Source organism: Phoenix dactylifera, chromosome 8 (assembly GCF_051530095.1).
Source record: "Phoenix dactylifera cultivar Ajwa chromosome 8, Ajwa_hap1_PhDact_Kaust_v1.1, whole genome shotgun sequence".
In the NCBI taxonomy this organism is placed as follows: Eukaryota; Viridiplantae; Streptophyta; class Magnoliopsida; order Arecales; family Arecaceae; genus Phoenix; species Phoenix dactylifera.
Genome location: NC_143197.1, coordinates 7410861 through 7435396, shown reverse-complemented (window position 1 = coordinate 7435396; position 24536 = coordinate 7410861). Strand labels below are relative to the sequence as shown.

At 46.2% G+C, this 24536-nt stretch overlaps 1 protein-coding gene across 1 annotated transcript; it reads right to left on the bottom strand.

Annotated features, from left to right (window-relative positions):
* Positions 1–1560: 1560 nt before the first annotated feature.
* On the bottom strand, positions 1561–22586 carry LOC103700994 (heme binding protein). Its single transcript, XM_088702639.2, has 8 exons — positions 22039–22586; positions 6833–6900; positions 5892–5958; positions 5589–5743; positions 5428–5495; positions 4895–4963; positions 2451–2551; positions 1561–2337 (listed from the first exon to the last, which is right to left on the bottom strand). Exons 1-8 carry the CDS (start codon positions 22303–22305, stop codon positions 2041–2043), a joined length of 1092 nt encoding a protein of 363 aa, XP_088558765.2. The 5' UTR covers positions 22306–22586; the 3' UTR covers positions 1561–2040.
* Positions 22587–24536: the final 1950 nt, after the last annotated feature.

Sequence of the window (24536 nt, the reverse complement as noted above, 5' to 3'; positions counted from 1 at the left end):
CAAATCAAAATGAATATAAAAATAAATACTAATGCTTCACATAATATTAAACAAAATAAGAATGAAAGATGTAGAATATAACGAACCAAATTTTCAACAAAACAAAAAATATAACAAATAAAATATTATGTTTTAAAAATCAAATATTTCTTAAATTAAAAAAAGTAATTAATTAAAAAAAATAATCACCATGGGATGTAAGGTTTTACATGTTCAATCTTTCTCATGAGTGAAACGACCGGGAAAGAGGGCAAGGAAGAAATTTGAAAAGAGATATATACCAAGGTTAGATTTTGGGTAGATTCTACCATTACTCACACTGAACTCTAATCCGCTGCAACCCGTCGGGTAGGATACTCGATGATGCAGAGTAAATTGCCACCCCTCAAAGTAATAAACTGGACAAATTATTTACAAGCCATGGCCATAAAGAGTGTAAGAATTTTAAAGAGTCATTTCTTGCCGGATATTTTTTTCATATATTTGCTAACTTGCTTCTCAGATTGACGAGATTTAAATTTACATACTAATAAATTATGACCAAAGTTGTATATACACAGACATGAAAATCAAACTCAAACATGTGTCCAAGTATTTAACCTGACAAGCAAAGAAAAAAGAGATACAGAGACGTAAAAAATCAAGTTACGTGTATACATATACAACAAATTATTAAAAATATTAATTATTATCTTTCAACATACCCATTTTTCATCCAAACTTCTAAATTAGTTTAAATTTTTTTAAAAAAATAATTTATAAAATTTTATTTTAATATATGCATTCTTATCCAATCTCCAAAAAAAAACAAAATATCATTTTGAATACTATTATAACAAATCAAACTAATTATTGGAAAAGTGAACCCTTTTAACAATTTTTAAACACCGAAACTAATCAATTTTGATGAGCACCCCCTATTCAGCTCGGACACATGTTAGCTATGGATTCTAGGAGCTGGATGCAAGTATCCCAGCAACACATCTTATGACCATTTTTAACATTTCCAACAATATAACTAATGACACTGAAAGTTTCAGATCCCCTGTAGCGTTTGCCGAAAAATCAGATAGAAAAGTCAAATCCTGGTCTACATTAACTTCATCTTTTCAGTTTTGAAAACTTTGTTCGGTACGTCCTTATATAACCAGAGAACCTGGACATAATTGCAAAACTGAGTTACAAGAACCACATGGAAATTCCTACCTGCCGACAACAAACCAAGCATCAACAATAGTAAAGCATACACAAATTTAATCTAAGGAGATGTGAAATCTCCCAACATCCAGCTCTAACTAGACATGTCAGTCTGGGGCCAAAAGGTAGGAAAGTATCTAGCAAATCTCCATCCCAAACCAATATTTTAATCAGTAAAGTCAAGACAGATATTATGTGCACAGAAGAGAGCCTGTAAAATTTGAATCATTTTACTATGACGAGAAATGCTAAATCTATACTTTTCAGTGGATTTATTCCATTCATCTGCACATATATATTGCAGACTCAGAACTTCAATTTATAAAAACCATACAAATTCACATTCTATTTTCATCTGCCCTATCAATTCAAAATAGCATTATCCATTCATATCTCTAATCATAAGTCAACTAACCACACAAGGACAACTGCCCCATCAGTCTCTATACTCCAAGGTCGAGTTTTTCAAATCTAGACATCATTTAAAAAGAGAAAGCAAACCACACAACACAACGTCACTGGAAAAAGTTCTTATGGCAATGTCAACAAGAAAATAAATGAAAGAATGTGTGACTCAGTAAATTAATTCACCTCCAGATCAGCATTGAAACTCTCATTAAATACTAGAACATAAAAAGATACAGGCATACAGCAGAAGCATGTGGTTCTTCACACTCAGTATAGATGATGGATTGTTGTCGCTCAGCCTTGTTTTTAGAAACCCAGTATCCCATGAAAACAGAGGCAGGAGACCACAGTGAGGAGCAAGTTGAAGGCATATGCAGCATTCGTTGAGCTCCTTGATCTTACCCCAGAAACAAATAATCCATTGCATGATGCTCATTAAAGATGATCAATTGGTGTGAAAGGAACAGCCTTGGTTTTGGAAACCCAGTATCCAATGAAAACAGACATGCAGAAGGAGACCACAGAGAGGAGCAATGCGAAGGCAGTGGCAGCATCCCATGAGCTGCTCGATCTTACCCGGGAAACAGATGGTCCATTAGGTGATGCAATATCTACAGGCAGCCAGTTGCAACTAGCTGAATAGTGTTGTGACCCACTCCATGGATTCCCAGGTGTTGGGTACCAGAAAGCAACAGCCATCTTGCTGGCCTGACTGATTGTAAACTGAACATCCTGCATTTCAAGGTCGGTGGACGTATTATAATGTTTTGTTCATAGGCAGCAATTTGTATCAGCCCAAAATATCAAGCAATAAAGGAAAGTGAATCAAAAGTATAGAGGTATACCTGTTGGAAACGATCCATTGTCCTCAACGGTCTTGAGAACTCAAAAATGTAGGTGCCCTTCTGATCACTTCTTGCATAAGGGCTGTCTTCTTCCAAATAGCCTGTCAGGGGGAAGTCATAAAGAAAGGATAAAGATAGAGCAGCCAATATAATATAAGAATTAGTGTAACAGTAATTCTGGAAAAAAATTAGTACCAAGTTTAAAGGTACAAGAAGATAATATGTGAATAGTAATACAAATTACAAAAGTGACAAAGACTATTGCATCAAGTCCACCCTCTTAGAAAAATGCTGTACGGGTTAGATGTCTGAGTTGTTGAGAAGGATTTCTCCAAACTTCTATGGACAAAATTTATGCTTTAGCAGCTATGAACTAAGAATTTGAGAGCAAGGGGAAAGAAATCGCTATTTAAGCATTGGTTATAGAGAAACAATAAGATGAAACCTGAGTTAGATCTTAAAATATTACACAGTAATTGATAGTCAGTCGCAGGTGCCAATTTTGCTCCATAAAGAGAAACTTTCAAGACATCCATTCTGCTTTCTCATCTTGATAAGGTGGTATTTGTACTTGTAAATGGTTGTCATATTTCTACACAATAAACTGATGAAATACAATTATAAAATAATATCCTAAAGAAAGATATTCTAGATGCAACAAGAGGACAAAGCAACTGTGCCTTGGGTAACCTCCCACAGAACAATTAGCTGGGAGGATATGAGCAATTTTGGATGGTATGCAATCAAACCCAGCTTTCATATACAACAAAACTGGACATTAACAAATGCATATGTCATCAATTGGTTTCCACTGACGAACTATTAATAATGGATTAAGTCCTATCTCTTTGGGCAAAGTAAACCTAAGGGATTTTCAAAAAAATCCAATAGCGATACTCTATGGCAGAAAACATGTAGTTTGATCCTCACTGAAACTACAGCATCCTTTCTCACTCCATCCACCAGAATCCTCACTGAAACTATGGCATCCTTCCCTCTAACCTAAAGTTTCCGAAACTTGCATTTTGATTATTTGTTTGCAGTGTAAAAGCACTAGAAATCATTTGGCAGAAAAAATAGTAACTCCATGCGAATCTTCACAAATGAAAATCATCTATTGATATGTAAGTTAGATTTCGCTTTCTTTTCTGGGAAGCATTCAATATTCTATCACACAGATCTTTAGAATTTCACCCTTCATATTTATGTTTTCTTAATAGCATTTTCAAAACCTATTATTCAAATTACCTGATTCAATAGAAAATGGAGAGAATATATACGGCCTTCCATCTGGTTTACTTTATATATCATAAAGAGACTGATACATGCGCTAGTCTTAAATGGTTTTCAGAATTTTTTATTGCAGGTATCAAGCTCACATATTTGCAACAATAGCGTGCATTTTTTTTAGTTGTTTTCTCTCATTTTAGTTTGAGTTAAAAAGAAATAAAGTCCTTATATCTATGAGTTGCCAGGGCTTCATTAATTTAAAATATGGTTCCAAATTTCCACGGCAAAAAACTTGACTCTATAAGGATGCAACTTTCAGAATATAAATCAATCAAAGACGTGCAGTAGTTAGCTTTTGGTTTCAAGGCTTACATTAAGCCATAAAGCCCAGTGCCTTAACCCATATAGACTGGACAATTTTGTTAGTGACTGTTGGCCTTAAATATGTGATCACAATTAGTATGATATTGTCCTTTCCTCTAAAGGATAAGATTTAGACGGTTGATTAGATTAGGAAAAAAATGTGTTCAAATGAATGATTAGAAAGTTTTTGGTTTAACTCTTTGAGACTCTACAAATTCCAAGGTCTCAGCTCTGAAAGGAATTTATTTATTTATTTTTTGTACTTCAAATAAATAGCATGCTTCCTAAAAGATTTCTTTTACTTCATCCTACATAAAGAAGACTGCACTAGATGGGTTAATGCGAACCCAAACCAACTTAATGATGTGACTCCAACATACGATCCTTCAAGGTTTCTTTTATAATTAAAAAGAGCAATGTGACTTCTCCATCGCCTTTTATCTTTTACTGCATTTGTTCTTCTGTGGTTTAGAAACACACCCCTTTTACTGCCTATAAATAGAGGAAATAAATCCCTTGCTATTTCTAGGTGAAAACTTCTGGAAAAAAAGATAATAACACAAAAGTTGCATAAGAACATGGATATCTTAAGTATAGCCTAGGTGATCCTTAATAGTAACCTCTCATAATCCAACGTTTGCATTTTCAATTTTATACTATTCATGAATTGCGTCAAAAAATGAAATTTAATTGCTATCACCAGATAACAGAACAATAAATCAAGATAGAAAGTTGCATCACTGCAGGAACTGATATATCACCAGGATACTTCAATGGAAAGTGTTATATGTGTAATCTTATTCTAACATTACCAGATAAAAGAAAGTCGTTAATTAGTAGAGGAAGCACACCTGAATGAAATGTTAGGCTACTGTGCCACCAAGCGCCGTGCCAATCGTTTTGAGCATTTGAGCCATTTCCTGAGAATTGTGAGGACAAATTACCCAATTTTTCCGCATATTTCAATGGAATGTTCAAATTGATTGGAAAGGAAGCATGGGTAAGTGAGTAAAAACAAATTTCTTAAAAAACAAGCAAGGCGAAATACACTACAGTCCCAAGAAAGTAACTCCAACAAACAGAGCTACTAAAGATAAAGATAAGAGCAAATCAGAAACATATAATAGACAAAATAAAGAGAAGACACAAAAAGAGCAAGCACAAGAAAGAGACACGGCAAGCTACTTAAATATCCTTTCTAGATGGATACAAAAAGAAAAGAATGTTATCTTGGCAGCTCATCATCTTAAAATGCATAAAAGACATGATATCATGGGAATCAACATGAAAGTACAACAATTTTAAACAAATGAATCGACAATATGTGACCATGTGCTGACTAGCTTTCTTAAATATGTATCCCCATTCTAAAATGTAGGATTACCTGGACCCTTTCCATCAAGGTATCGACAATGTGGGTTCCATGCATATACATCAACCAGATGACCAAACCTGTCAAAAACATTTAGGGGCTCAAAACTTTAAACCGATATTGAAGAGTCAAAGGAGTCAGCTAAACTACAACAAGAAAGAACAGCGATATACCTATCATTTCCATTTCCATCATTATTGTCTATAAGATTGCCGCCATATAACCGTCCAGGAATGGCATTTCCAATTGAAAAATGCATAATGTCCACTTCATGGCCGCGGCAGCTTTTATTGGTGCATGTACCAGGCATGTCTACACACCCTCCCATCTAGAAAAAAAGAATGTTTTCATTAATGGGTGACAGTTAAAGTAGGACCATACAGGAATTAGACTTAGCAAGAGATATCTAACACAAGTACCTAAAATATGTGTAAGCACATATGAATAAATAAGCAAGGGGAACCAGAAACACTTACATTATGATATGAGGCGTTCTCCCCAACTTGAAACATGAGAGCAACGGAGGGACATTTTGTGTTTTCACTGTATTTTACCAGAAAAAACAGTAAGATATGAGCACAATAAAGCAGGCCTAACTTCCCATATATTGGATGGACAAAAAGGAGCTGCACTTCTCAGATTTCATTGTATGCCCATTGGACTTAGCAAGTAACTGCGCGTGATAACGACAAGGCCAGTTTTGTTCCATGGATTAGAGTATGCACAATTATGTAATACAAATTCAGGCTATAACATAACAGGTAACACAACAAATCTAGAACTGGATAAAAGAAATGAAGCTTAGAGTAGTACTTATACAGGATATAGTGAAGGGAAATCAAATAAGATAAATAAACCAATAAGTGGGGCCTAGCAAAAGAGATCTTGAGCAATTCAAAGTTAAGAAGGAAGAGCAAGAAGACTTTAGTGGAAAGGTAACTATGATAGATTACCATGGATAAGGATATGTCTCTTCATTTGAAATGAACTGAGAGGCAGGATTTGTAAAGCAGAGTACAATAGAAGGGACACAATTCATTGGTTAGGTTATGGATGAATGTCGACCAAAAAGCACAATAAATTGAAAATATAGCAATAAAATAAAACATGCCTACCTGAATTGAATAATGTTGAAAAAGAAAGAATAAGAATTAAAACCAAGATCATAATAGGCACACAAGGGAAGTATATTGACAGATAACAAATTTGAGCCTGATTACATTAAAGACAAACAGTACACAACTTTTTTGCTGAACGGAATGACAAGAAAATCACAGAAGAAAAGAAGAATGGGAAGCAAACAAATCTTACATTATGAATTTTAAATAAATTACACTAAATCTCAACTAAATTGGAAAATGAACTTATATGCTAGAAATTAAAAAATAGATATACAAAAAAAAAAACAAATGCTTACCCCTTTGAGTATGCAAACTCCCCATCAACTTGTAGCATGAAAAAAACATTACTACCATCATGCACAGCCTGCAAATCCATTGATAAGCAACAACATCAATTCCAAAAGAAGAGTCATCTATAATTAATTCATATCCACCACCAAAACATGGGGAAACATGCAAATATATAAATACATACCAATATGGAAGCACATGAATGCCATTTTACAATGAACTTAAAAGACTAAATGGGTCCTCATAGAAGCATTACTAGTGATTTGAAGTTTTGGACACTTCGCATAAATAAACCATATATATATATATATATATATATATAAGAGAGAGAGAGAGAGAGAGAGAGAGAGAGAGAGAGAGAGAGACTTGGCTGCACCTTGAGTGGATCTCCACTCAGGTCTAGTCTGGTCTAGATCACATGATGGGGTCTCATACCAATGATCTGAGTTATTGGATGTAATCTACTATGCTTATACATTAAAAATCAAATGAAATGGAGACCCTTAGCATCAAGTGGTCAAAAAATTGGATAGATTAAATAATATGAAATAACAACATATTTTTCTGACAATTCGATGCACAGACCAGGAGTCTTCAAATCACATAATTTTATATATGTGAGCAGTTTAGATGTAATAGATCATATTCAGCAACTCAGATCATCGATGTAGGACCCCAATTATCCGACCTAGACCTGACTGGATATGAATGGAGATCTCTGCGAGATTGTATAGAAAATACCGATATTGTACTAACACGGTACCAATACAGGATCCGGCACAGAGATTGTGAACCTTAGTTTACTAGTTTAAGGTTAACAGAATTAACAAATAATTCATGCAAAGTCTTGATCAGACAAATACTAACTCAATTCAAAAACACAAAAAAAAAAAAATGTAACCTGCTAGATTAGAAATTAGAAACTCAAAAAGCATCTAGAAACAACTACTTAGGATTCAACAAGTCAAAGCATGGTGTTGGACATCAGAAGGAAACTCAAACATTGTAACACCCTAAAAAAGGATGAAATTCAACAACTGCATTAGTTACTAAGCAATCAAAATCATTAATTGTCAACTATTCAATGCTATTATTCTCCTTATATTCCCTAAAAAATACTTTGTCAAAATATTTAATCAAATGATCCAAGTCTATTCCACTTGGTATAACACAAGAAAAGTTCATTTTCACATGAAACTCCTATTCTACACCAAATAGATTGAGAAAAAAAAAAACATCAAACAATCAGACATGAGAGGAAGAGTTCCACAATCCATCATTTTCCCCATATATCATTACAAGGGCCAGGTCGCCAGGATTTAGCATGTTTTCTTGTACAAGACGACAATATATATATATATTTTTTGCTATTGTCATCCCACAAAAGATCACCATAAATAGTTCAGTGTTAATCCAATTATTTGTTGTAGAAGCATGTCCTCCAAATTTAATGAGACCTAAGGACGCTTAAGAGAAATCCCTCATATCTAATGTGGTTATGAGTCAAAAACCAGAAGTTCGGTTGTCAAAAGCTAGGGCAGGATTTTCTATAGCATTTCCATTGCATGTTATTGATGGGTCTTTTTACCTTTAGATTTTATGCAAAGCAGCTTTTTTTTCTTTTCCAAAGTGAAAGAATAGGAATCAACATTTCGGGCCATACTGAACCAAACCGGTCAAGAACCAGAAAGGTTCGAGCGGTCCAAAAGGTTCGAACGATCCAAATGGTTCAGTGCTTAATAAAATCCTGAGCCTCCCCTCCCCAGCGGTCCCCTCGCTCGATCACACCTCGCTTGATTTCCCTCTAGCTCTCCCTCCTTCTTGGATGCCTCCTCCCGTGCATTAGAAGCCCACTCCTCTCCCATGCTAGCCCTCCTTCATTCCCATTGAAACCCTCGTCTCCAATCGGAAGACTCTCCTTCTTCATTCCATCTCCCACGGCTTGACAGTCGCAGTTGGCCTCATCCGCCGCTTCCATCTCTAGTTGTCGCTGGCACTTTTCCGGCAGAGATTTCCAAATACGACTCTCTATCTCTCTCTCTCTCCATCTTCCCCCTCTCCCCATCCCTCTTTCTCCCCTTCTTCTCTCCAACCTTCTAGGGTTAGGATTAAGGTTCTCCCTCCCCCGCTCTCTCTCCCCCCAACCTCTCCTTCTCCCTCTCCCCCTCCTTCTCCTTGTCCGATACACTCCAGCATGGCATGGCACATACCCGTATAGTACCGTACCGGTAGCCGACTAGTATAAGACACGATATCAGTTTGGTGAACCTTGTTAGGGATCATTATTAGTTAGGTTAGTCCCAGATGGTCAAATCACTTAAAATTTGTTTAGATTTTTTAATACTTATCCCTCACTCCTACCCTCCTTCTGTACTATCAATGCAAACTCTCAGAAGTCTCGGTGTAAGCAAAAGCTTTCTCACGTCTCGGTGTAAGCAAAAGACATAAAATTCTCAAATTGGGGGCAATGGTCGTGTTGACACCAGAGATTTGGTATTGTATAGCTCTTTCTCTTTCACAATCAAGTCTAGCCCAAAGTCCTCAACATAAACAATTAAGGAATTCGTGGATCTACTTTACAAGTGGATCCAAAGGATTCAACAACTTAACAAATTCATACTTTGACAATTGCAACTATTTATGCTTGCAATAATATTCCTGAAGCAACATCTCATTGTCAAGTAATTTTTACATTGTGATTAATCAATGCCATATTCTTTTTCTTCCATCCAATTTTTAACCTTTCTATGTTTAACAACCACATAGTCAGTACCATGCTACACACAATTATATTTATAGTCAGTACGTATGTCTCTTCTACTCCTTTAGTCCCATAACCTGTACGCATCCAAATGAAAAGATAACAGAAACCCAAAAATGCCTCCAAAACATTTATTTTCTACCATTTTATATCAAAACAGTTGACTACTAAAAATAACTAGAATTTTTATGAGAAAAAGTCGATTAACTTGCTTCATATGAGACCTGCCTGCATGCTTAAAGAAACCATTTGTGAAAATCTCACTATCAAACTACAATAAGGAAAAATATATGAGATTATTTTAGTCACTCCTAATCTAGGGAAAACAATGGCAGTGCATAAGGACTTCCTATTATTTATAGATCAGATGATAACCGTGATTTCGAAAAACTACAAATATTATTGTTGGGGGAATACGGTTTTCCCCCGGTAATACAGTAACCCCGCCGCTAGAAGGCCGCATGATCGCCGACCTCGGACAACTGAGGTCGGCGTCCAACCTCAGAGCCTCCGACCTGGAGAATTCCCGACCTCAAAGGTTTATCCACGTCAGCCACCTACTACGGCCGTACCCCTCAGAGGTCTGGCCAAAGGCCATACCCTGCCGCTGTCCCAGCATTTATTACGCGTGATCTCTGCAAACCCCTGGATTACTCAACAATTGATGAAAGTCTCCGGCCTACACAACAATTAATGCATACCGCCGGCTTACTCAACAATTAATGCGCATGGCTCCAGTTATCTACGGACCCGCAACTTGCCACGGCAAATCAGCCCAGCAGAGTCCAATCAACGATGATAAGTCCCTGATCTCGGCCATGCCTCCAACATCAATGCAATGATTCACCTGATCGTGCGCCAGTCTGAGCGGCATATCGAGCCGTACAAGCGGCCTCGTCCAATCACACCACAGGTACACCGACCCCCCCTATAAAAGGGAACCTTCGCTTTTCAGAGGAGGGGGACGAAAAAACTAATAAACACACTTTCTTCTTCTCACATAGATTGCCCCCCTTCTGACTTGAGCGTCGGAGGGCCAGCGCCGGAAGACCCGGCCACCGGCTTTTTGCAGGCACCCCAACGGAGGACGCCACTCGCCGACGGACAGCCGCTCTCCTGCCGCTCCCCCTCCTCGACCGACGATCGCCCCCGGGTCCAATTTCCAGCAACAGTTGGCGCTAGAGGAAGGGCCCGAGTAGCGATCATGAAGTTGAGAAGCAAGGAAGCCTCCAATACCTCCCGGCGCCTCCCACAGAGTCCTGGACATTCCGTCCAGAATCCACCTACTCCGGCTGACCCGGTTCCCCAGGTTCAGCCGGAGCAATTCAATGCTTTGATGCAGCAAGTTCAGGTCCTGGCCGCCGCCGTTCAAGGCCTGCGGCGCGAGGAGGCTTTACCAACACACCCCCCGCAGGCCCAGGCCCTGCCGGAGTTTCCTCCTAACGGCCCAATTCCCCTAGGCCAGAATCTCCACGGCTCTTCCAGAGCCAACGACGAGGAGCGGACTTCCCCCCAGAGAGAGCTACCGGGGGGAGATCTCAATAGAAGACCCCAACCCTCTGAGGCTGAGTCAGCCCCAGACCACCGCGAGCCGGAGCAGACCACGACGACAATCCCACGGGTTGGGGAGCTCGACAGAAAAGTTGAGCATTTGGAGCGCCAGATCGCAGCGCTCCACAGTAGGAAGGCAAGGCAGGAGGGAGACTTTGAGTTCACTACCAAATCCCCCTTTTCCTGCCAGATCGAGGATGAGCCGGTCCCAACGAGGTTCAAAATGCCTCAGGTGGAGCCCTATAACGGAATGACCGACCCTCTCGACCATTTGGAGAGCTACCGAGCCCTCATGGCTCTGCAAAGATCCTCGGAAGCTGTACTTTGCAAGGCCTTCCCAGCGACTCTTCGAGGGACCGCCCGGCTTTGGTTTTCTGGACTAAAGCCGAATACGGTATCCTCCTTTGAGCAACTCGGCAGGCAGTTCGCCACCAATTTTGCCGCCAGCCGGCGCCAACAACGGACGTCAGACTCCCTTCTGGACATCAAACAGAAGGAGGGGGAATCCCTCAAGGAGTATCTGGACCGCTTTACCGCCGCCACGTGGGAAGTTCGCGAGCTAGACCAGTCGATAGCCATGTCGGCTCTGAAGACCGGGGTTCGCTCCTACCGATTCCTCTTCTCCATTGAGAAGAGCTTTCCGGCCGACTTCACCGAAATGCTGGCCCGAGCCCGAAAGTATGCCAAGGCCGAGGAGGCAGTTGCCTCCAGGCGGGGCGCGATTGAGCCCGCCTCGAGGAAACAGAAGAAACGCCGCGAGGAGCGCGGCCGACAAAGAAGCCGATCCCCCCGTCGAGAGAAGAACCTCCCTCGGCTGAGGAGCCCTCCTCGGCAGCAGGGGCGAGCTCGGCGGAGGACCCCACCTCGACCAAGATCTCCACCACGGCCTCGGACGTACCCAGGGAGGTACGAGAACTACACACCTGTCAATGCCCCCCGGGCCGAGATCCTGATGGAAATCGAGGGTCGGGATTTCTTCCGACCCCCGCCTCCTATGAGGGATACGGGAGTTCCCTGCAATCCCAGGAAGTATTGCCGCTTCCATCGAGACCGTGGGCACGACACGGAGGATTGCTTCCAACTCCGGGACGAGATAGAGGCGCTCATTCGCCGGGGAATACTCAACCGGTTCGTGAGAAACCGGCGCGAGGAAAAGAGGCCGGCGGAAAACGCCACGCCATCCGAAAACCCGGACGACAACGGGCCCATCGCCGGCACCATCAATATGATCAGAGGGGTCTCGGCAGGAGCAACAGCCCAGGGAGCACCCCTAAAGCGCCCGCGTACTGATGAAGTCATCTCGTTCTCGGACGAGGACTTGGAAGGGGTCGAGACCCCTCACGATGACGCTGTGGTCATCTCTATGGTTGTAAATAGGTTTGATGTAAAACGTGTCCTAGTTGACAATGGAAGCTCAGCTAACGTTTTGTACTATCATGCCTACCAAAAAATGGGGTTGCCAGAAGGACATCTCCGGAAGATTAATGCCCCACTGGTTGGGTTCACCGGAGATTCGGTCCCGGTCGAAGGTGAGGCCAGCTTCCTTGTTACAGCTGGCCTCGCTCCCCAGGAGAGCACTGTGAGAACGGACTTCCTTGTGGTCCGTCTGCCCTCAGTCTACAACGCCATCCTTGGGCGGCCAGGGCTAAATACCCTTCGGGCCGTGGTTTCAACCCGCCATCTGCTCGTGCGGTTCCCCACCGGCCGAGGAGTAGGCGAGGTTCGCGGGGACCAGTTGGTTGCCAAGCAGTGCTACATGGCGGCCCACAGAGTAAGGCAACCGACCGAGGCGCCGATTCAGCCAACAGGCCCCTCACTACCCATAGAAACCCTGGATGCGAGGGACACCCTTTGGAAGAAGCAAATAGAGCCTGGTGAGCTTCTTGTTCAAGTTCCGCTACAAGAAAATTTTTCCGAGCTAACTGTGCAGGTCGGCTCCGGCCTTGGCGCCTCCGAGAGGGATCACCTCGTTAGCTTCCTACGGGACAATGCTGATGTCTTCGCCTGGTCGCCTGCGGACGTACCGGAAATTGACCCTGAGGTCATGGTCCACCGACTCCAGGTAAAGCCAACCAGCAGACCTGTAAAGCAGAAGAAAAGAGGCTCCGCCCCGGAACGACAACGAGCTGCGGCTGAGGAGGTGGATAAGCTCCTCGGAGCCGACTTTATCCGGGAGGTCTCCTACCCAGACTGGCTCGCCAACGTAGTCCTCGTAAAGAAGGCCAACGGAAAATGGCGCATGTGCGTGGACTACACCGACCTGAACAAGGCCTGCCCAAAAGATAGCTTCCCCCTCCCGAGCATCGACCAACTCGTCGATTCCACCTCGGGACACCAACTGCTGACTTTTATGGATGCCTTTTCAGGGTACAATCAAATCCGAATGGCGCCAGAAGACGAAGAGAAGACGGCCTTCATCACCGACAAGGGCACCTATTGCTACAAGGTGATGCCCTTCGGCCTAAAGAACGCTGGAGCCACCTATCAGAGGCTGGTCAGCCAAATTTTTAAAGACCAGATCGGCCGAAATATGGAAGTTTACGTGGACGACATGCTGGTAAAGAGCCGAGCGGCGGAGCACCATGTAGCTGACCTCAACGAAACATTCTCCAAGCTCAGGAGATACCGAATGAAGCTCAACCCAGCGAAGTGCGCGTTCGGAGTCACCTCGGGCAAGTTCCTGGGTTTCATAGTGACCCAGCGCGGAATTGAAGCCAACCCTGAGAAAATCCGAGCGCTGCAAGAAATGACGCCCCCGAGGACAGTCAAGGAGGTGCAGCGGCTTATCGGGCGGGTTGCCGCCTTGGGAAGATTCGTCTCCCGATCGGCCGAACGCTGCCTCCCATTCTTCAAGATCCTCAAGCGGCCAAAGGATTTCCAATGGTCAGAAGAATGCCAGCAGGCCTTCGAAAAGCTCAGAGGCCTTTTGGCCTCTCCCCCGCTGCTCACCAAACCGCAGAGGGATGAAGTCCTTTACTTGTATCTGGCCGTCTCTCCAGTTGCAGTGAGCTCAGTCCTCGTCCGGAAAGAGGACAAGCTCCAAAAGCCAGTCTACTACATCAGTCGGGTTCTCAGAGATGCTGAGACCCGATACTCCAAGCTTGAGAAGACCATCTTCGCTCTCATCATTTCGGCTCGGAGACTCAGGCCTTACTTCCAAGCCCACACAATAGCTATACTGACCGACCAGCCTATGAAGCAAATATTGCAAAGGTCGGATCGTGCGGGGAGGATCGCCAAATGGGCGGTCGAGCTCGGGGAATTTGACCTCGAATATCGGCCCAGGCCGGCTATCAAAGCTCAAATACTCGCCGATTTCATCGTAGAGTGTACCCTGCCGGACGACCCCGAGCTGCCATCCGTATCCATGGAGGAAGCACCAAGGCCACCATGGGTCCTACACTCGGACGGGTCTTCAACTTCGGGGGGTAGCGGAGCCGGACTCATCCTCACTAGTCCAGACGGGGTGGTGGCCGAGCAAGCCTTGCGCCTCGAGTTTCCGGCCTCGAACAACGAGGCTGAGTATGAGGCTCTCATCGCCGGGCTCAAGCTGGCGAAAGAACTGAAAGTGGAAGACCTGAGAGCCTTCAGCGATTCCCAGCTGGTGGTAAGCCAGATCCAGGGAGACTTTGAAGCAAAAGAGCCATCCATGCAGAAATATCTCCAAAAGGTGCGGGAATTTACGTCTACTCTGAACTCTTTTGATATTCAGCACATTCCCAGAGCGGAGAATTTCAAGGCAGACCAGCTGTCCAAGCTGGCAACCTCCCGCATGAGCGAGCTTCCCAAGGGGACAACGCTCGAGTACCTACAGGCTCCTAGCACGGAGGAACCAGAACCTACCATGTGTATCGACTTTGAACCGAGCTGGATCGACGGGTTCGTCTGCTACCTTCAGGACGGAACCCTACCCCAGGACGAGACAGAAGCTCGTCGAATCAAGCGCCAAGCTCCCCGGTATGTCTTGTACGAAAACAGACTTTATCGTCGATCATTTACTTCTCCTCTTCTCAGATGCCTCCGCCCCTCTGAGGCGGACTATGCCCTCCGAGAGGTCCATGAAGGAATCTGCGGAAATCACTTGGGGGGTCGGGCATTAGCCCATAAGATCCTGCGGCAAGGATATTACTGGCCCACGCTCCAGAAAGATGCGACGGATTTCGTCCGGAAGTACGACCGGTGTCAACGGAACGCTAATATCCAGCGCCGACCTTCAGCCCTGCTGACTTCCATCATCGCCCCCTGGCCGTTTGCCCAATGGGGGATCGACATTCTGGGGCCCTTTTCCCTGGCCACCGGACAAAGAAAGTTCCTGGTCGTCTCCATCGATTACTTCACCAAATGGGTCGAAGCCGAACCTGTAGCCCGGATCACCGAGCAAAAGATGCGGGACTTCGTGTGGAAGTCCATAATTTGCAGATTCGGACTACCCCGTATCCTTATATCCGACAATGGTCGGCAGTTCGACAATGTCCACTTCAGAAAATTTTGCTCTGAGCTCGGCATTGACCACCGCTTCACCTCGGTTGCCCATCCCCAGACAAATGGAGAAACTGAGGTAACTAACCGTACTATTTTGCAGGGACTCAAGGCTAGGCTTGATCGGTCCAAAGGACAGTGGGTCGAGGACTTATACAACGTCCTCTGGGCGTACCGGACTACGTTCCGACTGCCCACGGGAGAGACCCCCTTCAACCTAGCATACGGCACTGAAGCTGTCATCCCGCTGGAAATTGGCCTCCCTTCTTCAAGGGTGGAGCATTACGACCCCGACACCAATTCTTCCCGGCTTGGGAACAACTTGGACCTTGTTGAAGAGACCCGAGAGGTCGCCCGGGTCCGCATGGCAAGATATCAACAGAAGACGGCGCAATACTACAACTCCAGAGTCAAGCCCAAACTCTTCAAAGTAGGGGACCTCGTGCTCAGGAGAGCCGAGGCTTCTCAACCGACCGAGCAAGGAAAGCTCGCCCCAAATTGGGAAGGGCCGTACCAGATCGCCCGAGTACAATGACCCGGAGCGTACAAATTGAAGTCCCTAGAGGGGACTCTAATTCCACGAAGCTGGAACTCCGAGAATCTACGGATGTATTACCAATGAAACCCCTAGGGGTTCTGGGCAATCAGGAACATGGATTCAAATCTCCTCCTTATAATGGTTTGTCTCTTTTCAATAATTATGACTCCTCTGATGCTGGGTCGTTTGTGATCCTCAGATTCCTCGACAAAGTTCGGGATGCCTCGAGGTTCGGCCGTAGAGTCCCAAACTCCCTCGACCTCGGGAAGTATCGCAGGACGACAGAGCATCGACCTGACGCAAAATACCTCGACAAAGTTCGGGATGCCCCGAGGTTCGACCGTAGAGTCCCAAACTCCCTCGACCTCGGAAAGCGTCGCAGGTCGACAGTGCGTTCCCAGACCCCTCGACCTTGCGCACGATTCCTCGACAAAGTTCGGGATGCCCCGAGGTTCGACCGTAGAGTCCCAAACTCCCTCGACCTCGGGAAGCGTCGCAGGTCGACAGTGCGTTCCCAGACCCCTCGACCTTGCGCACGACACCTCGACAAAGTTCGGGATGCCCCGAGGTTCGACCGTAGAGTCTCAAACTCCCTCGACCTCGGAAAGCGTCGCAGGTCGATAGTGCGTTCCCAGACCCCTCGACCTCGCGTACAATACCCCGACAAAGCTCGGGATGCCCCGTGAGTCGACCGTAGAGTCTCAAACTCCCTCGACCTCGGGATGTACCACCGGATCAACTGCAAGCTCGAGCTTCAGGTGTTGAGCTCGACTCTCCGACTGAAGACAGAATGCCCCGAGAACCGGTCCCAAGCTCCCTCGACCTTGGGACGACGAGGCAGTACCTTCGCAGCCCCCCCCCCCCGAAACGCTCGTGATTAACAACAAAGCATCTCCAAAATGTTCGTGGGAAACAACAAAACAATGCTCACACAGATTTCCGATGGCAACTATTTCTCCTATTGTGACCGGCGTCCCCGGAAGGAGGACCCTGAACAAAAGAGCGTTCACAAAAATTAGTCGAAAAGCAAAGCTACCGACTTCGGCCTGGGAGAAATGCGACGCGGAAGAACCGTCGCGTCGCCTCGACGTAGCTGAGTCGACCACAAGCCAAAGAAGGCTACTGAGTCGACCTGAAGCACTTGACTCCTGCTGCATGAGGTACATCCTGCTTTATGATTGCCTCGTTATATTTATCTACGTATTATCGACGGAACTCCGACTAAAATCTGGCCAAGGTCGGATTGCTCTTGCGAGTCGGTGAACGGGGGCCTAATTCGGCCCCCATAAATTTATGAAGATAACCTCGACCGTGGGCGCATTGATCAGGCTCAAAAGGGCCGAAATGTTCTCCGTGGGTTCCGACCCCGTGCACTTAAACCTCGGCAGGGTCCGAGGGAGATAGCTGTGAAAGCCCTAGTGGTGATTCGGTTAGTGGCTCATACTCCCCTTCGGAGGACGACGCTAACCCCTCTTTATAGACCTACGGTCGAGAAGCGGCCTAGCACGGCCCCACTTGGCGGTCAGAGGCCCAAACCCAACGCCTCTAGAATCTAAGAACTAAGCTCCGCGACCCTCGCGATCTTCGGGTCCGAGCTACAAGACTTGGTGAAATTTTCTAAAATTTGAGCTAGGAGCCCCCCTAGTTAGTGTAATCGGAGTTCGAACACTCAAACAAGTTAGAAGAAAGAAAGGCTAAGCACGGCCAAAAAACATGCCTTCATTAAGCAGCCCGAGGGCTCGGATACAAAGTCGAGAGTCGGCAAAAGTACCGACCTCGTTTACAAGCAAAAAAGACAAAGGGAGAAAAAAAAACGCGGAGAAGTGAAAATAAATCTTTTCATTTATGATGAAACGCCGAAAAAGCTAAGTACAAAATCAGAGGTCGACCAATCAATAGCCTTGAAGGCCGACCTCATCTACAAAAAAAAAAAGAAGAAAGAAAATCTACGCCCTAAGAGGCGGCAGCAGCATCGGCGTCACCCTCAGGGTCGTCTATGGTGACGACCTGGGGGCCTTCGGCAGGCACGGGCCCGGGGTCTGCAGCGGGAACCTCGGCGGACGCCTCGGTAATTCCGCGAGGGGGAACCTCCGTCGCCGCCAGCGCGGCTGAGTCCGCCTCAGCCTCGGTGGACTCCTCCTCGGCCGCGAGGGCATCGGGAACGTCGTCGTCGGAGCCGCAGCCCAACCTCATCCTCGGACGAATCGTGGAGAGGTCGAATTGGGGGCAGATCCGAGCCATCTGCCTCCGGAAGTTTTCGAAACCCGGAGGAACCCGTCCACAGTCTCCTCCTCCAACATATCACGGAACTCTTCCGACTCCTTGAAGAGCTCCACGGCGTTCTCGGCCCGCTCGAGCGCCTTCTTCTCACGGGCCTCGAGCTGCTCGATCTTGAGGCGGAAGACCCCGCCCTCGTACTTGAGGCCCGCGATCTCGGACTGGGCCTCCCCCAGACGCGCCTCAGAGGCGCGCAGGGCCGACTTCGCCAGCGCATGGGCGGCCCTCTCCTCCTCGAGCACCTCGACCATAGCCAGGCGCCCGGCCTCAGTGGCCTCCCTCTGCGCCTCGGCCTCGGATAGTGCCGCCTCTAGCTCGGCGATTCTTTTCTTAGCCGGCTCCAGCTGCCGGCTAACTCGCCGAGTCTCTTCTTGACACCCTTGGGCGATGAATACCAGGGTGTCAACCTCATGAATGTGCTGCAAGGGAAAAAGAGGAAAACGCTTATGAGCTGAAAGACCTACAATATGCTCGCCGACAGCCTAAGGGAAATCAGGAAAGTAGCTTACCCGAGCGGTATTACGGTAAGTACCGTCGACGATCTCTTCCAACGGAATGTTGGCAAACTCGGCCCGGTCCGCTGGAAGCATTGCACGCCGAAACACGGCTCGTGCAACGTCGGCATCATGGATAGCCGAGCTCCCCTCGAGGATTGGGGATCCCGGCTCGCCCGACTCCTCTCGCCGGGCCCTCGAAGAGCTCGGCTCCTCCGAGCTGGGGACCTCAGAGCCTCTGGCCGGCGCCGGTCCCGGGCGCCGTAGGTGAATAGGGGTCGGCCTCCCCCGCTGGGCGACAGGAGCGGGACAGAGAGGGGCCGTTGTGCCTGCGTCGCCAGCGTCCTGCGTCCGCCCCTGATCAGATACAGAGGCCCCCGCCTCCGAGCCCCTCGCCCCGGCCGATGTAGAAGCACCGACCGACCTCGACTTCTTCCGAGGCTGGGGAATTGCCCCCCCCGGCCTCGGCCTCCCGCCTCTTCAATCGGGAGAAAAGAGACGTGCTGCTGGTCGGCATGTGAGGGATGTCTGAAACCAAAAATTTTCCAAAGTATCAGACCACCGTTAGGGAAAAAGAGAGAACAAGTAAAAACAAGGCGATGCGACTACTCTTACCCTCGGAGCGCGCCGAACTTAAGCCCACGCTTGCCAAGGCGCCCTCTCGTAGGAGCTCGGTCAGGTTGAACCCCTTCCCGAGAGCCCGCAGAGAGTCCAAAACCCTCGACTCCCTCCCCGAGGGATCGGAAAGCCTATTGAGGGCCTTCAGCCGCGGGTGCCCCCACCTCGGGTCGAACCCCCACGGCGCCTCGGACGCAAGAAAGAAAAAATTCCTCTTCCACTCATGAATAGAGGAAGGGGCACCCTGGAAGAGTGACATACCGCCCCGAAAGGCAAAGTATAGCCACCCCGCATCCGCCGGGTTTTTCTTCAATAAAAAACACCGGCGGAAATCGCTCACCGAGATCGGGATCCCGTGCCCAAGACACAAGGACAGAAATCCGATTATGGTCCTCCACGAGTTCGGAGCAAGCTGTGCTGGAACGAGTTGGTACTCTACCAGCAGGTTGCTCACGAACTCGTGAACAGGGAACCGCAAGCCGGCCCAGAGCGTCTCGCGATAGATCGCGATCCGACCTGGGGGTGGCCGCGTCACCCTGTCTTCCGGCCCTGCGGTTTCGAGACGAAACCCGGGCTGGAAGAAGAACCGGGAGCGGATCAACTCCAACTCCTCCCCCGACAGACTCGACCCCACATCCTCTGGACCAGAACCCATCCTACAGGAAAGTGGAACAAGCCGGAGGAAAAGAAAATGAAGAGGAGGGGGAAGAACCCTAACTGGTACAGGGTAGAGACCTACGGGGAAGTCGCCGGAAATCGCTCCGGGCACCGTCGGCAAGATTGGGTTGAGAGGAGCAAAGAAGGAGACGGCAAAGACAAAGGCAACCAAATAGAACCTTTAGGGCAGGTTCGTGGGGTTTATATAGGCCCCCCTAACGGCCCAGATCGGCGGGCTCGGTTCCCGCCCCCCGCTCGGATTGCGCCATGTGTCGGCCTCAGAAGTCGAAGCACTGTATTGAATCCAGAGCAATGAATCGAGTACGAAATCGAAGCGTCGTCCCGTCGGATCTCGCGGCCTCATCATGGGTCCGAAAAACCGGACCATCTTGAAAGACGAGCGGACGCCACTCCCGCTTCCTCCGTTTAATAGGCCTCAGGGACACGTGGAGCGTCGATCTAGCCCCCGCTTTCCCTGATCGTTGTCCCACCAATACGAGAACAGAAACACCCGACCTTGGATCGTGCCACGTATTCACTTTGAGGCACGAAACGACGTACCTATTTAAGAGGGGAGCCTCGACCACGAGATCGAGGCGCCGCCTCATTGGGCTCAGGAATCCTCATCATGAGTTCTCCGAACGGAGCGACTTCGGAGATCCAAGGGGCGTTGTCCTCGTTGTAGCCGCCTCGGGATGCCTAAGGGCACAGACCCCGTCATAAGTCCGCCACCTAAAGGCGACCTTGAGGTACCAAAGGACGCAAACTCCGTCATAAAAGCTCCCGGACACGTAAGGACGCGGACGCGATTCTCTCCGACCTCGATAACCGCAAGGACATTTTCTACTTCCCGCATCCGAGCCTGCAAGCTGCTCGGACTCGGAAGTCGGGGGGTAGTGTTGGGGGAATACGGTTTTCCCCCGGTAATACAGTAACCCCGCCGCTAGAAGGCCGCATGATCGCCGACCTCGGACAACTGAGGTCGGCGTCCGACCTCAGAGCCTCCGACCTGGAGAATTCCCGACCTCAAAGGTTTATCCACGTCAGCCACCTACTACGGCCGTACCCCTCAGAGGTCTGGCCAAAGGCCATACCCTGCCGCTGTCCCAGCATTTATTACGCGTGATCTCTGCAAACCCCTGGATCACTCAACAATTGATGAAAGTCTCCGGCCTACTCAACAATTAATGCATACCGCCGGCTTACTCAACAATTAATGCGCATGGCTCCAGTTATCTACGGATCCGCAACTCGCCACGGCAAGTCAGCCCAGCAGAGTCCAATCAACGATGATAAGTCCCTGATCTCGGCCATGCCTCCAACATCAATGCAATGATTCACCTGATCGTGCGCCAGTCTGAGCGGCATATCGAGCCGTACAAGCGGCCTCGTCCAATCACACCACAGGTACACCGACCCCCCATATAAAAGGGAACCTTCGCTTTTCAGAGGAGGGGGACGAAAAAACTAATAAACACACTTTCTTCTTCTCACATAGATTGCCCCCCTTCTGACTTGAGCGTCGGAGGGCCGGCGCCGGAAGACCCGGCCACCGGCTTTTTGCAGGCACCCCAACGGAGGACGCCACTTGCCGACGGACAGCCGCTCTCCTGCCGCTCCCCCTCCTCGACCGACGATCGCCCCCGGGTCCAATTTCCAGCAACAATTATAAAACTATCTTATAAACTAATCCCTTGGTAAGAGCAATCAAAAACCCTTTTTTGATTGGGATTCAAACACTACACGATTTCAAAGGAAAATAAAAATTCTCGTATGAAACTATCCCCGAAAAAACCGTGTTAAAAATAATAGACGGAAGAAAGGAAAATTTCAAACCTTAACGGTCATCTGGCCGCCGGCATAGGCTTTATCCTTGTCGGGATCGAGGGCGGGCAGCAGAGGGAACTCGGACCCGTCGATGTCGGCCCAGTCGTCGGCATGGCCGTCGATGGTGACGACTCCGGGGAGGTACTCGGCGAGGACCCGCACGTTGGGGCTCATCTCGCAGCTCCCCCCCGCCTCCTCGCCGTGGTCCCCATGGGCGTCCCCGAGCCGGATCGCCGAGGAGACAAGGATCGCGGAGAACAGCACGATTCGGAGCATGGAGGCGGGCGAGGAGTCGCCGAGAGAGGGAGGATCAGGATTTTGTTTTTGGTGTGGGGGGAGGCCGGCGGGCGGGCTGGGGGAATCTGTGCATCGGAATGGAGGACCGCCTCACGGGCTGCAGCGACACGAAGGAAGCCTCCGGAGGGGTTGGAATTTTTTTTGTCTCTAGGGAAAAGGACGGTTCTAGCCCTGCAATATTTGGATGGTAATAAGGATTCTCTGACCGGTGGAAGATCTAAAACCCGACGTTGAAGATATTGGTCGAAATTATGGCTTGCAAATTCGAACACCCACCCAATAATGATTTAGTAACCCAAAAATCTCAGCCAAAAAATATATCCTTTTTAATTTGAAATATTACATATATAATTAAAGCTTAGTGTGAAAAAGAAATAATAATAATAATAAACTTATTTTTGTATACAAATAATAAAGCCTATTTTAAAATTCTGGTGTATATAAATTTCCCAACCAAATGATTTAACTGGGTCGGGGCTGTATTACTGCCACTAGTTTCTCTCTGCTTAGAAACAGTAATCCTGCTTGATGGTTTAGACCCGTTGGGGTATTAGGCAAAGTAACCTTATTTCCTATTATAATTTTTTATTGTGGACTCAGCAGATGTGATTAGGCCCTATTCGTGGTATCTTATACTTAATAATAGAGCAGTGCCACTGCCACGGTAACTCAGCAAAATTACTTTAAAAAGTCACTTGACTATTTTGCCCTGCCAACTTTGCTACGTCGCATAGTACGACTCATAATGCCAATTCAAAAGGAGCAATCAAAGTACAATGTACTAGTTGAGTGAATTTTTTAGGTTACATATCTAAGTTACTAAAGAATTTTTGTTAATAATAAGTCTAAGATTCACCATCTTTTCTGTGCTAATGATGTTTGCTTGTGGTAGAACCACTCAATTGTATAGCTGTTATGGTCATTATTGATAAGCATGTGAACATTACAGCAGGAGGTTTGATCCTCATGAATCCGATGTAATTTTCTCCAAATGAATAGTGGTTGCTGAGAAAATAAAGTTTTTTCTCGTGGTGATGAAATAAAATTTTTGAATATTTATATAGAATTAAAAAACTCAAATAACATTTTTTGCATAAGATTCTTGTTGTTATATTTTTGTTGGGAAGGCTTTGAATGGGCAGGTCATGCATGGGGAAGTAGCAATATGGGTTTAAAAGGCAATTCCGCCACCACAATTTCGTGGATAAACCAGCAACCAGGTCATACTCTTGTCTTTTAGCCATAGTAGCATGTACATAGAAAGTTCCGAGAAATCTCAGAGCAACACATGTCGAGCAAGAAGATGATCAAATAGATGGCCTTTTGGCTAACAAAGCTACGAACACAGTGCAACGCCAAATTTGGACAATAGTACCTTATCTATTTGTGCAATTTGGTAATGGCTCTTTTATTAGATAAAAATATATTTATTTTTCTTAAAAGGATACTGTAAATCTGTAATGACTATTCTTTCAGAAAAAAAATGCTCCAATAGCTTAGAAGAGTTACTCAAAAAGTCGCTTAGCTGGTGTGATGTATTGTCATTGCTTCCTTTAATTTGCATTAATTAGTGTCATGAAAATGAAGCAAAGTGATTGTGCCAAGGCACTAGAGTGATGGAGTGATTTAACCTGTAGCATTGCTCATTTTCTTATGAGATCTTCATTTCACACTTCTTGTTGGAGTTTGATGAGTTAAATAATCTTTTTTTGGGGTACAAGCTTTTTGTGAGAAGTCAAATAATATATATTTGACTTTTTGCATTATCCACAATTTTTTTTAAAAGCTCCACAAGACTGACCTATGTGTTTTGTCAGAAGCATCAAAATTTGATATGCAGCAGGTGGCAAAAAAATCCATTCTTTCTAAGATTTTGAGTTTGTATTTGTTCAGGAATTGAGAGCCTACACAGTACTCTGACATGGATTGTGCACCATGCACCAACAGAATCCTCTCTATTGCTAGTAGATTTATCAACAAGCATGCCTTGTTGGGTGCGGAGAGAATGTGCAGATCGTCCAATTAAAGGTGAAATGCATAAGGTTATCGACATAATAAAAATAAATATATGACCCTATTGTGCTACCTAATAATAATTTACAAATATAAGAATTTCAGAAGGTGATCGACATATCTAAAGGGCAGGTGTTTGTGCCATCTTGTGCTAATTTACAGATGTCTGTAATTATTTTTTTTATATGATGCAATCA